General features: G+C 34.2%; 1 protein-coding gene across 1 annotated transcript in view; it reads left to right on the forward strand.

Annotated features, from left to right (window-relative positions):
• The window catches only part of BRINP1 (BMP/retinoic acid inducible neural specific 1), a 332,765-nt gene that overhangs the window by 266,042 nt on the left and 51,997 nt on the right, over positions 1-14,726 (forward strand). Inside the window, exon 3 of the mRNA XM_053696143.1 lies at positions 13,949-14,139. Coding sequence (XP_053552118.1) covers positions 13,949-14,139 — 191 coding nt within the window. The remainder of the gene's footprint in view (positions 1-13,948; positions 14,140-14,726) is intronic.

Consider the following 14,726-nt stretch of genomic DNA (forward strand, 5'->3'; position numbering starts at 1 on the left):
CACTGTCCTATACACAGACAATCACATGCTAGCTGCAGTATGTACTCAGTGTGTGCTGGCATGTGAGACTCACTGTAGCACTGTCCATAACACACACAGACAATCTCATGCTAGCTGCAGTATGTACTCAGTGTGTGCTGGCATGTGAGACTCACTGTAGCACTGTCCTATACACAGACAATCTCATGCTAGTGCAGTATGTACTCAGTGTGTGCTGGCATGTGAGACTCACTGTAGCACTGTCCTATACACAGACAATCTCATGCTAGCTGCAGTATGTACTCAGTGTGTGCTGGCATGTGAGACTCACTGTAGCACTGTCCTATACACTGACAATCTCATGCTAGTGCAGTATGTACTCAGTGTGTGCTGGCATGTGAGACTCACTGTAGCACTGTCCATAACACAGACAATCTCATGTTAGCTGCAGTATGTCCTCAGTGTGTGCTGGCATGTGAGACTCACTGTAGCACTGTCCTATACACAGACAATCTCATGCTAGCTGCAGTATGTACTCAGTGTGTGCTGGCATGTGAGACTCACTGTAGCACTGTCCATAACACAGACAATCTCATGCTAGCTGCAGTATGTACTCAGTGTGTGCTGGCATGTGAGACTCACTGTAGCACTGTCCTATACACAGACAATCTCATGCTAGTGCAGTATGTACTCAGTGTGTGCTGGCATGTGAGACTCACTGTAGCACTGTCCATTACACAGACAATCTCATGCTAGCTGCAGTATGTCCTCAGTGTGTGCTGGCATGTGAGACTCACTGTAACACTGTCCTATACACAGACAATCTCATGCTAGCTGCAGTATGTACTCAGTGTGTGCTGGCATGTGAGACTCACTGTAACACTGTCCTATACACAGACAATCTCATGCTAGCTGCAGTATGTACTCAGTGTGTGCTGGCATGTGAGACTCACTGTAGCACTGTCCATTACACAGACAATCTCATGCTAGCTGCAGTATGTACTCAGTGTGTGCTGGCATGTGAGACTCACTGTAACACTGTCCTATACACAGACAATCTCATGCTAGCTGCAGTATGTACTCAGTGTGTGCTGGCATGTGAGACTCACTGTAACACTGTCCTATACACTGATAATCTCATGCTAGCTGCAGTATGTACTCAGTGTGTGCTGGCATGTGAGACTCACTGTAACACTGTCCTATACACAGACAATCTCATGCTAGCTGCAGTATGTACTCAGTGTGTGCTGGCATGTGAGACTCACTGTAACACTGTCCATAACACAGACAATCTCATGCTAGCTGCAGTATGTTCCCAGTGTGTGCTGGCATGTGAGACTCACTGTAACACTGTCCTATACACAGACAATCTCATGCTAGCTGCAGTAGGAACTCCTGGTCTGTAATCCAGTGGAAACACAATTTGCTAAATAAATAAATAATGAACCTATATTGCGGCATTTTTCACTTTCATTATCTCCCCATTTGTGGGGGGATTTACCCTTTAAAGGGACAAAAGAGGGTCTAACGCATTTGAAGTATAATTAAATTACTATAAAGTGTTAAGCTGAAATCGATAATTTTACTCTCCCAGAAAATCCCTTCCTTCTTTTGAATGTGGGGAGGAGCAATTATTGATTTCAGTCTAAGTTCAGTTTTTTTTTTCTCTTTAATGTCTTTTATCCACCGTTACATTTAAGTTCCTTTATAAGCATACGCTGCGTTTAGTATTTGCTGCAATGATTGACTGCAATTCAAATTCAGATTTCATTAGAAGTGTTTGACACAACACCTGCCTTTTGCAACCATGTAGCAGTGCATAGCAATATAGACCAAGCTTATTCTTTTGGTGCCTAATGCGCTGCGAACACTACACTTTTCTGCAATGGAACTAGCGATATTTGCTCTCAACTGAGTAATCCCAGAGCACGCAAATGTGCGCTGGTATTACGAGTGAGCTGCAATGCGAACGTGACCTCAGCGCTTCTATAGGCTCCAATGTGAGCCTCGTTCTCTTTCCGGTAGACCGGCATGAGAGCTACCGCAGCGAAGGGGATAAGTCGCACAGCGATGGCAGCAAATTGTAAATATATATGTATATGATTATATACATACATATTTACAGGGAACACACAGTTCCCATAGACCGCAATATAAAGGCTCATTTCAGCACCATTTTTTTCTACTTGTAATGGCTGGTTATTTATCGTGCACCCACAAATGGGCAAATTTGCCTATTTGCGGTCATGTGATAAATTAGCTCTCCATTTGTAAATTAGCCCGCAATGTTTTACCCAGAATGCCAGCAGGGTGGCAATATGAAGTTTCTGAGTGATGACAGTTTAATAATATAAAATGTTCTGTTATTTATAAATGTTTATAATTAAGCTATCCAAAGCAGAAATGAATTGCATCATTTAATATAAATTGATTGAATTATAATTTGTGAAACAAACATTGAAAAAAATGAATATGAACTATTTTTAGCTTAAAGGGTTTTAGGGCTAAAGTACGAATGGAATGCTATTTAGCGTTCTCGCTTGCGCGTTATCTTAGTTAGACAAAGGCTTTTTGCACACGTCCGATTGTGCTCCTATAATGAGTTGAAAGTAAAAATTGGAACTTAGAATATCGCAAACACGTTAACATATTCTCCAATAGACTTCAATATAGCGTACAAACTGCAAAAAACAACAACAAATAGCACCTATACTCGCATGCTATCCTGACCATGTTTATTCAAGTGCCTTTAATTGGTCAGAGCAGTGGTGCAGGGTCGATACACGCTTTAACAAATTAAAGCGTGTCATTTTGGACTATTATGGCCCTTTGATATTGGTTAAAGGGACAGTAAAGTCGAAATTAAATTCCCATAATTTATATAGAGCATCCGATAATAAATAACGTTCCAATTTACATATATTATCCAATTTACTTTGTTCTTTTGGTATCTTTTGTTGAACATCATACCTGGGGAAGCAATGCACTACTTGGAGCTTGCTGCTGATTGGTGGCTGCACATATATGAGTCTTATCATTGGTTCAACAAAGAATAACATGAGAATGAAGTGCATTTGATAAAACAAGTCCATTTTTTTTTTTTTTTTTTTTAATTATATTATACTTCACACTGTTTATCAGACATCTCTAATCATTTTCTTTGTGGACGATCTACACTGGAGTTAACATAAAATGTATTTTAATGATAAAATAGTGCAGCTGGTTTCTCTGTATTTTTGAAACATGACCAAAGTCTTTTATAGATCAATAGAAAAGTTTGACAAGTGACCTAGTTGTATATAAATTTATAGATCTTTTTAACGGCTGCGGCCAATTTACTCTAAAATTACAGGAAAATCAGAACAGTGTCTTGTATAAAGGAACATTTCCCTTAAAAAAAGCGACAGTCAATATTATTTTGTTCTTTAGCTAGTGAATCATTAATCATCTGCACTTTATTTCTTGTAAATATACTTCTTTTTAAATCCCTGTGGGCGCACTTTTGTAATATTTTGCCATACAATTAGTATTGTCTAGTACTTGCTAAAAGTGCCAATGTTTGTTTTCAAGTCCGATGATATAATTATCCTGAAAGCATTAGTCTGAGAATAGCATGAAGATGTATTTTTTAAAGTTTCATTAGCTGTATAAATAGTGACAAAATAAGTCTAAACGTGTAGGGCTAGTTTACAAGTGAGGAGCAAACGGTTTTGTGCTAGCACAATCGTGTTTTTGCAAGCCATATTCATTGCGCTGATATATATATATATATATATATATATATATATATATGTGTGTGTGTGTGTGTGTGCATTATATCCCTTGCCATTAAGCAGATAAAAACATGATAAAACATATTTATGCAATATTTATATTTAATAAAGATTTTAACTATGTATTTACTGTAAATATTTCACATTTTCTACTGCGAATATGCTGTTGTTTGCGCGATGGGTGTTAGGTTTTTCTTCAACAATGTTTTTTCTCCATTGACTTCTATGGGGAATGCGAAAATGCGATGGTGTTTGCGCGATCTCAGGTGTTAGGTCTTTTTCCACTTTTTTTTCTCCATTGATTAAGTTAGGTTTTTCGCTCTATTCTGGTTAACGCTAGCACAAAATTTTAATAAAAATGTGAACTTGTAATACGAACGCAACTCGACAAGCGCAAAAAGGAAAATCCTAGCGGAGTTGGGAGCTGCCATGTTTAAACTTGGGTTACCTTCCCTGCTGTGGCCAATTAGGGACAGTTATAAATAGGTCACCTGAGTGTGCAGCCAATGGCTGTGTGGAAAATAACAGTGTTCCATTTCTAACAGGAACTGAAAAGCTCACAATTCCAGAATGGAAATACAAGAAAAGGGGACAAAATAAATAATGAAAGTATATTGCATTTCTTTTTTTATACATTTACAGTTTATCATTTTTCTATTACCACCTCAAAGTATTTAATGTCCCTTTAAGCATATGTGTTGAAAGGAAAACTTTGCTATCTTAGAGAAATGTAAAATTATTACATTAATTGCAGGTAATCAAATACTGATTAATCAATTACTGGTTAAAGCAAATAAGGAAACTTAATGGAAGATGCATCTTAATGTAGATGATTTTGTACTCGACTGTACTAATAAATAAGCACATAGCTCTCTGCTATTTTTTAAAGTAATTTGGTTGTCAGAACCAAACAATAGAAGCAACATGACATATAAATTACATGTTTTTTTTTTTCCATCTGCAGTTTTATTCATTATCCGAGGCTGGTGAATAGCCATAATCTTTAGAGTTTCATTTCTACTTAGAAAGTTCAATAACCCCGAAAATAAATATAAAAAAGATAAATAAATAATAGACGATATGCTTGATGTTTAGCATTTATAGACGTATTAATGTCTTTCTCCCGGTTCAGACGCTGTGATTAGAAAATGTAAAAAAGGCATCTGAAAATCAGTAGAACTAAAATATTAAACTCATTTTGTAAACATTTTAAGCGGGCGCCAATTAAAAAATGGTGAGTGACGAGACACCTGTACGTGAACGCGAGAAACACTGGAAGTGAATGAGATTGTTCTGGTTTTGATTTATTACTGCTGAATGGCATTAAATCTTTTTTTATATAAATGTATAATATATATCTTGCATAGATTATGCCTGCTATGAAACTATAAATGTTTTTAATATACACTTATTACCAAACTAAGGCATAGGAGACCACCCATTCACACCCTCCGGCTACCTGGCCTATCTCTGTTTTTAAATTTGTGTTGGGATTTATCTGACTATAAGGGAATGGTTGTGATATACCCATATCCTAATCCAAATTTCATATTAAAGGGACACTGAACCCTAATTCTTTCTTTCGTGATTCAGATAGAGCATGCAATTTTAAGCAACTTTCTAATTTACTCCTATTATCAATTTTTCTTTGTTCTCTTGCTATTTTTATTTGAAAAAGAAGGCATCCAAGTTTGGTTTTTTTTGTACAGGACTCTGGAAAGCACATTTTTATTGGTGGATCAATTTATCCACTAATCAGCAAGGACAACCCAGTTCTTGTTCACCAAAAATGGGCGGGCATCTAAACTTACATTCTTGCATTTCAAATAAAGATTCCAAGAGAATAAAGAAAATTTGATAATAGGAGTAAATTAAAAAGTTGCTTAAAATTTCATGCTCTATCTGAATCACGAAAGAAAAAAATTTGGGTTCAGTGTCCCTTTAATGTTGTGTCTAAGTCATTTGTTTCAATAAAGTGTTACATTTTAACTCTATTCTTATATAATTGTGTAATTCTACACTGATCTTAAAGCTCCAAACCCTTGTGATAGCCTAACTTATTAGTGCACCAAGTAAAGTAGTGGGGGGGGGGGGGGTTGCCGACTTGTAAATATAAAAAAAAACTGTGGGGTTTATTCCATTTCTTTTGAAAAACAGTAAATATTTTATCAACCAAAATTATCATAGATTCTACGCGCAAATATTGTACAAAAATCATTAGATAAGGAGTACAATATACTTGGTCAGCTTGGCTAATATTTTGCTTTTTTAAGCCTTTCCATGTTTGAAACAGATAATTGAAGCAAGGTGAAGTATTGTAAAGCGTATTACTATCCTTACCCAGAATCCAATTAGTTGAGCTTTCTGTAGAGAAATGTGGAGCTAAACTGGGTAGACAATGGTCTAAATTAAATAGTATTTTATGTGAAACTGAAATCTCGCAGTATTACAACTCGCTAATTGCTGATTTCTAAGAGATCTGTTACTGCCTCTCGCGCAACTGCAAGTTCAGCTCTGTTATAATAAAAACGAGCTGCGTCTTTCTCACCGTCAAGGAGACTGGAGTCACAGAAACGTCTACAAAAGAAAACATTAAAAAGGTTTAAAAGAAAATGGGAATTGGACAAAAATTCTTGAAAGCAATTCAAAAGTAAAACATTTAACTAATTATATAATTAATTGGTTAATTAATTTAATGCTGACAATTATTGTCTTATGTGTTTTTTTACTTACTACAGTTAATGGTTAACATTTTTTTTTATAATTAAAGCTGTACAAGGATCCAACTTGTAAGAGTAAGCTCAGGAGCAGCATATGTGTGTAGCCTGCTAGCTCCCAGTAATGCACTGCTGCTCCTGAGCCAACTCTTCAACATAGGATGCTAAGAGAATTAAGCAATTTTGATAATAAAAGCAAAATGGATTTTTATTTTAATTGCCTGCTCTCTATGAATCATGAACATTTCATTACATGCTGTAATCCGTTACATACTCTAATCCATTACATGCTGTAATCCGTTACATGCTGTAATCCGTTACATGCTATAATCAGTTACATGCTATAATCAGTTACATGCTGTAATCCGTTACATGCTCTAATCCGTTACATGCGGTAATCCATTACATGCTGTAATCCATTACATACTCTAATCCGTTACATGCTCTAATCCGTTACATGCTGTAATCCGTTACATGCTCTGATGCGTTACATGCTCTGATCCATTACATGCTCTGATCCGTTACATACTCTAATCTGTAACTGCTGGTCCCGAGTACACACAGTATGTAACGAATAAGAGCATGTAATTTTTCAACTATAATGGCCCTTTAACAATTTATTATTGCTAAGGATATGTTGATACGTCTCAGGAGTGTCCTCCAGTAATGTTGGTGTATTTATTAGCAGCAGTTGCCACCAACGTGTTACGTATTGTAATTATGAATATTAATAATTAATAGCAGTATACAATTGTCAGCCATATCTACAATTAATATAGCAAAATGTTGTCAATATACTACAGTAAGATGTTAAATATGTGTAGTGTACTCCAAAATATCATTGAGATATCTATACATTTGACAATATTATTAAAAATTAATATTTATCTCAATATAAAATATTCCTAAATTCTGATCAGTTAATCTTTATATATTATACACCTTGATTATATTTATGTAGTAACTGAATATCACATATGATCAGTTATATCAATCAATTTATCAATATAATATTAAAATATAAAGCAGGCTATAGAGATATTTAGATTAATTACTATTCAATAGATATTGTCTATTATCTTATGAATAGACAAAATACTTCTATAAATTAACCTTAACTCAAAATGAATCACTTAACAAATATCCCACATGAATTTTACAAGGACAATTTGTATTTAACCAGCAACACTTAGTCCAATGCCAAAATATGGACTACTAACTTAACAATGCTTAGTTAACAATATAACCAAATATTTTAACACAAATCTTACCAAATCTCAATAAATCTAATAGAACTTCCAGAAAAATATAATTAAACTATTTGGCCCAAAATAGTCTTGTAATACTTCAAATAATTAACCAGAGATTTAACCACAATAATAAATGCAATTTTTAAAATATGTCACAGTAACTCAATCAAATTTATAAATATTAATGCTTGACCCTTTTCTCAATAATAATTGCCTTAGCGCTAGTATATTTAATATATGAAAAACTGGTCTATTTAATACTAGATTACAACTATAAAGTACCTCTTTAAATACCAGCTTCAATTAAACTACAGCAATAAAGAATATCTTCGCTTTAAAACATTAAAAATATAAAAACATCAAAAATGCTTAATACATTACCAGTAACCAATATGAGAGTTCAGCTTTTTCAATCAGTTTTCCAAAGTCATACGTGAAGGTATTTTTGCAAACAGGGTATCACAAACACAGAGAGTTATTCCAAACCAGGCCCCAAACCAAAGTGTGTTTTTGTGTCTCTTCCCTTCTTTGCATAGTCTTTTTGTCTGTGACCGACTCCACCTTTAATTCTAAATCACCCAATGGAAAAGTCTCTGATTACGCCCATAGCTTTCATTGGCTAATCCACTGGTTATTCAATTTCCCAATTGAATACCTTTGGCTGCAATTCCTCATATCAGACACCAGGGAACAATAGACAATGGAATGTAATTTCATTAGTAAATACTACAGAAAAATATATTTTCTTATATACTGTATATTTTTAAAGTGTTCATTTAATACACTCATATTTTCTAGCTCAATAAACGATTTGATCAATATATATATATGTCCTTTCTAATATAATTTAGCATGCATTTATTAAGACTTAACTTGGGTATATTTCTAGTACCACATTAGTAAGTAATTATACTCTTAATTATTTGATCTTCATTGAATTATAGCATTTAATATCCTGGTATTACATTGCATTTTTGAGCATATCTCTATATGCCATACATACCTACCAATAGAACTCTGTTGGAACCCATATACATATATTTATACCATTTCATTTAATATTAATACATCTGTGGACACCACTCCAACATTGAGTGCATAAAACTATATGATCCCATTCATAGCACAAATTACATAGGCATTTATATACCAGTCATATTTGAAACCTCATTTTTTTTTATCGGATGTCTGTAATAAACTGCAATTCATTCTGAAATAAGTTAAGCATTTTAAATATTAATACAGCATATTTATATGATATAGTGTGCAACATGGGTGAGACATGACATGAGATATGCCCCTCAGAATATATATATATACTATATATATCTATATATATAGTGAATTGACTTTTCTAGATTTACGAATTACTAAAATGAATGATCAAATAGTTACTGAGTCATATAGGAAGCCCACAGCAGCTAATACCTTATTACAGGCAGATAGCCATCATCCACCATCTCAAATTAATTCTATCCCTATTGGCCAGTTTTTTAAGGCATCGAAGAAATTGTTCAACTATAGCTAGATTTAGAGAGCATGCCTATGATCAAAAATTGAGGTTTCAAAAACGTGGCTACTCTACTAATAGTATTAATAAGGGATTTCAGCGAGCCTATAAGACACCAAGAGAACAGCAAACAAAAAGAAAACATTGTAAGATTGATTTCTACTTACAATGACAAATGGCTAGATATTAGGTCTATCCTAAGTAAACATTGGAAAGTATTAACTATTGATAATTAAGTAAGAAAAATTGTAGGAACCAGTCCGTCACTAACAGCCTGTAGGGCACCTTCTTTGAAAGACAAACTAGTCCATAGTCATTTCGTTAATCCTCAAATAAGTAGGCAACAAAATTGGTTGAGTAAAAGAAAAGATAGTAGTGGCTCATTCACATGCGGTAGGTGCATTGTATGCAAATTTATGATGAAAGGAAATAAAGTCTCTAACACTGAGGGTAAAACTTTTAGAATTAAGGGACACATTACATGTAAAAGTGAGGGGGTTGTCTATCTTGTGTCCTGCTCTTGTCCGAAATTTTATATCGGAAAAACGTATAGAGAGTTACATGAAAGAATTAAGGAACACCGTAGGGACATTATGAAAGAAAGGATCAAAACAAGTGGAGTAGCTAGACATTTTGCGGAGTGCCATAATAGTAGTGATGCAACTTTTAGATGGATGGGCTTGGAGTTGATTAATCGTTTGTTGAAAGCCGAATGTAAATGGATTTTCAATTTGAATTCCCTACAGCCAATGGGACTTGAAGAGATAAACTATGCACCATTCCTCAATGATTAAGGATAAAAACTAATTAATACTTTATAGGTACAGCGTTTCTAAATTTTTATCTATTACTTTATATTATTATTTTTCATTTTTACCACATATATTTTTTATCTTTTTATTTTCTTTAAAAAAGATTTTTTAAGAACTATTTTGTTTATTCATTTTTTATGCTTTATGCCAATTATGTTTAGCACTCCACTGTAGTGCAAATGCATTTGAAAATAAGTGAGAGGTTAGGGATCAAATTTAAATGGTTATTCAGTCACCAATGATTCCCACTTCTTGTTATGCAAGGCCTTGATTCGAGAGTTATTTCTAAGCACAGAGAGCACTGACAGTTTGTGTTTACCAATTTCACCGTAGGCCAATACGAAAATTTCACTCTGAATAAAAGGCAGTACTAGGTCTTCAGGTAATCATGACGCTTGAGAAAGCCTGAATACTATCAGGTGAAACGTACGTTGCGTGAAGCAATTGCTACGCCCACTTGGAATCCAATGCGGGCGGTAGCATCTTGATGTTTGGAGCGATGCTACTTTGTTGCAAATTCTGATGGGAAATACTAATCACTGGATACAACCGATAAAGAAAGAAGTCCCACCTGGTTACTGAGAATATACCGACGGCATCCAAGGAGCTTGGTGAAATGCTGTGCAAAGTCGACGATGTAAGTGATCAGTGTGCAGTATCCAACTAGAAGGTTGACGGCAGGAGAGCCGACTGCAGCACAAGGATCTTACATGTGCAACTGGGCAAGTAATCATAGGTTAACACTGGAGGAAGCTGGTCGCAAGTCTGGTGAGACAATTTGTAACTGTGTTAACTCTGTGACTGATCAAAGTCACTTTGCTTGGGACTGGGACTATCTGGCAATGGTCTATAAGACGGCAGTAATTACACTGCTACATTTGGGACACTGAATTAATTTGTCTCCATCGGTTGCTCTTTTGGAGCTGTATTCAAGTTTCTGTACACCCTTGATATGCCAAATTGATTACAAAGTTTTCTATGCATATATAATATGTGATATTAGGCTTTGTGGTGCCCCATTATTTGCACTAAGTCTTTGCTCCTATGTATTTGTATTAGATAACTGTCAGTTGTCTCTGGCTTTTCTACATATATAAAACAATTTGAGTTTTGAACACTTTTTGGGCTTGTCTCTCCTTTCTATGACACAGTATGTGGAGTAATTTTGCTGGAAATAAGTTTTGTGCTGGCTATAATCTACTTTTGATTATTTTATGATAACAATATATATATATATATATATATATATATATATATATATATATATATATATATATATATATATATGTAAGGTACAAATAAAATATTTGAAAATGTATCTAACAATATAATTTAACCTTACAATTTAAATTCTTATATAGATTCTAGCTTACACAGGGTTAGATATACTTTAAGTTTCTCCTGCTATTTTCCATAGAGACGTAAGTCTGAGCTTCGTGTATTTAAACTCAGGATAGGGTAATTAACACTTGGATGATAAGAGCTACATTGCCTTAATTTTTTGGCATATTCCATTATCCTTAGATGGACCGTCCACTCCTCCAGACAGGAATCTCCTTATATGCACTTCCTTTGAAGTATATTTGAGACATTCTGGTCTGTAATGTGTATCTGGTCACAGCAGGCAGTCTGAGTAAACATACTTTCTTTCTGTGCTGTGTATCTAAATGAAACTTACAGTATGGAGTTTTAATAATAGCTTTCATTTCAATAAATGAAATATTAATTTGAATAAGATTTATATGGTTTTCTAGTGTCCGTACCATTCACCCAAAAGATAGTTTGAACATATTTAATAACTGCACGTTTATATACATTATAGAAAAAAATGAGTACTGTGTCCCTTTAAGCCAGTGTTTTTATTATTTGCCTCTCAATATAATGCTTCATAATTCAGCACCCATTCGAAAGGTTATAAATATTGAAATGACTTCCAGCATCATTGGCTGAGATACTGACAGTTTTCTGCATTTACAGGTCCAAAAATGCAATAAACAAGTGGGTTGTATTTTTTTTTATCAACCCAAGGGAACAAAGTGACAAGTAATCAAAACCACTGCTACATATATTCAAGTCTCCTATTGTGATTAATTATAATATCAGGGGGGGGGGGTTGTAGAGGGTAACACATATAAATAATGAAACACTGACCTTTTCTTTGCAAATCAGAAACATTTATTTTATTTGAAATCCAAAATGACTGTAATATGAAGTCAAACATGCCAAAGGCAGCATAAAGCCATTGCTGTGTATTGGAAGCAGTATATATGGCAGTTACCATTATCTCTAGAGAATGTTGTATACAAAATGTTGCTTTGTGTTTTGTATCACGCCACTCACAATCTGGCTCAGCATTGACTCTGTGTTAGGTCAACGTATAACTGCAAGTAAATCTGTGTGTTACATGCGCTGATGTCACTCTCTAATGAGCCGTTTGGTAAATCAAGGGTTTGTTTTTAAATATGTAATTAGTAGCTTGGATGCATTTCCTAAACTGCCTGGATTGTTCTTATGTATTTTTTAAAGAACTTAGAGACATGAAACCCAAAATGTTTTACTCCTGATTCAGATAGAGTATAATAGTATAATATATACAGTATATATATATATATATATATATATATATATATATATATATATATATATATATATATATATATATATATATAAATAAATATTTAAACCAACTTTATTGGTAGTAATTTTGGATTTACAAAATATTCGAGAAGCAGCTCCAGTTTTACAGTTATCAATAGACGGTTAACTTTTCTATGCTTAACATACCTAATAAAGACTAGGTTAAACAAGGTCTTTGTTGTCTCTTCCTTTGTTAGATAATTTTCAAAAAGTAAAAGAAGTAAACAATGATTTGTTTTTGTTTTTACATCATTTAGTCCTGACAAAGGAATTAGCAATTGTCCAGTTACAATCAAACCAAAGAAAAAAATTAGAAGGAAATTAATACAATGAACTAAATTAACTTGGCGCATCCACACTCTTTGTTGGGTGTAACACACTCTATTTTTTTCTCTCTATTTTGGCTAAAACATATGTAGGAATCTATCATTTTCTAATTCGGTATCCTGTTTTGAATATACTGTTTATATATATATATATATATATATATATATATATATATATATATATATATATATATATATATATATATATATATATATATATATATATATATATATATATATAACCGTTCCGCATGTGTATCCATTTTATTGTTTTTAAGGTAATCATATGATAGAGCATATCATTTTAAACAACTTTGCAATTTACATCTATTATCAAATGTGTTTCTTTCTCTTGGTATCCTTTGTTGAAGTAGCAGCAATACACTACTGGTAGCAAGCTGAAAACACCTGGTGAACCAATGAAATGAGGCATATATGGGCAGCCACCAATCAGCAGCTAGCTCCCAATAGTGCATTGCTGCTACCTAAGTATGCTTTTCAACAAAGAATAATAAGAAAAACAGAGCAAATTAGATAATATAATTAATTTGAAAAGTTTTTTTAAATAATAAAAGAAAATATTTTTATTTCCCTTTAATAAACATTGACACTAGTCATTTGTAAACTAAATGTTTTGTTGTATTTACCCTTTATACCAGCCACAATGATCCACAAATCAACAATAATTAGAATATTGTGCAACAAAACAAAAACACAAAAAAATAGATTAAAAAAATGGTGTGTTCACCTTCTCAGTCTTCAATAAATACAGTCACCTTGGACAATGAAGTAGGACCCTAACACCTAAATAGGACCCTAAAACCTATTACCACCCATGAATTTGCACTAGACATAGTAATGCGTTGGTCTTATTTTGTTAAGAAATGTTTGTACAATGTATATATGGTTTACTGGTCTCATCCAGAATGTTTCTGTCTTTGTAGAGAGTTTGCCCGCTGGAAGGTGAGGAACGTGGCGGTGGATCGGAAGGAGCCACTACACAACCCTTTGCCCCTAATGCCTGAATTCCAGCGCAGCTTAAGGCTCCTGGGACGGAGACCATCAACACAACAGATTATAGATTCCATAATTAAGAAATACGGCACCCACTTGCTGGTCTCTGCCACACTGGGAGGTGAGCAAACTTACTCAGTCTGTCGGCCATTTTGTATCAGAGCTTTATATTGTAGACATATGAAGATCTGTTCTTGTAAAATTTCAGTGGAAATAGACACTAAAACAATATGAGGGAAGGACAGGAACCAGATGGGAAATAGATTTCATAATCAAGAAATACAGCACTTACTTGCTGGTCTCTGCCACACTGGGAAGTGAGCAAACGTACTCAGTCTGTCGGCCATTTTGTATCAGAGCTTTATATTGTAGACATATGAAGATCTGTTCTCGTAAAACTTCAGTGGAAATAGACACTAAAACAATATGAGGGAAGGACAGGAACCAGATGGGAAATAGATTCCATAATCAAGAAATACGGCACTCACTTGCTGGTCTCTGCCACACTGGGAGGTGAGCAAACGTACTCAGTCTGTCGGCCATTTTGTATCAGAGATTTATATTGTAGACATATGAAGATCTGTTCTTGTAAACTTCAGTGGAAATAGAGGGAAGGAAAGATAATACATTATTGTTTTTCAGAAAGGACAGATAATCTGAGGTAAACCTGCAGATATTATAAGGTTGCTCAATAATCTGTTAATTATG

This window comes from Bombina bombina, chromosome 12 (assembly GCF_027579735.1).
Source record: "Bombina bombina isolate aBomBom1 chromosome 12, aBomBom1.pri, whole genome shotgun sequence".
Classification (NCBI taxonomy): domain Eukaryota; kingdom Metazoa; phylum Chordata; class Amphibia; order Anura; family Bombinatoridae; genus Bombina; species Bombina bombina.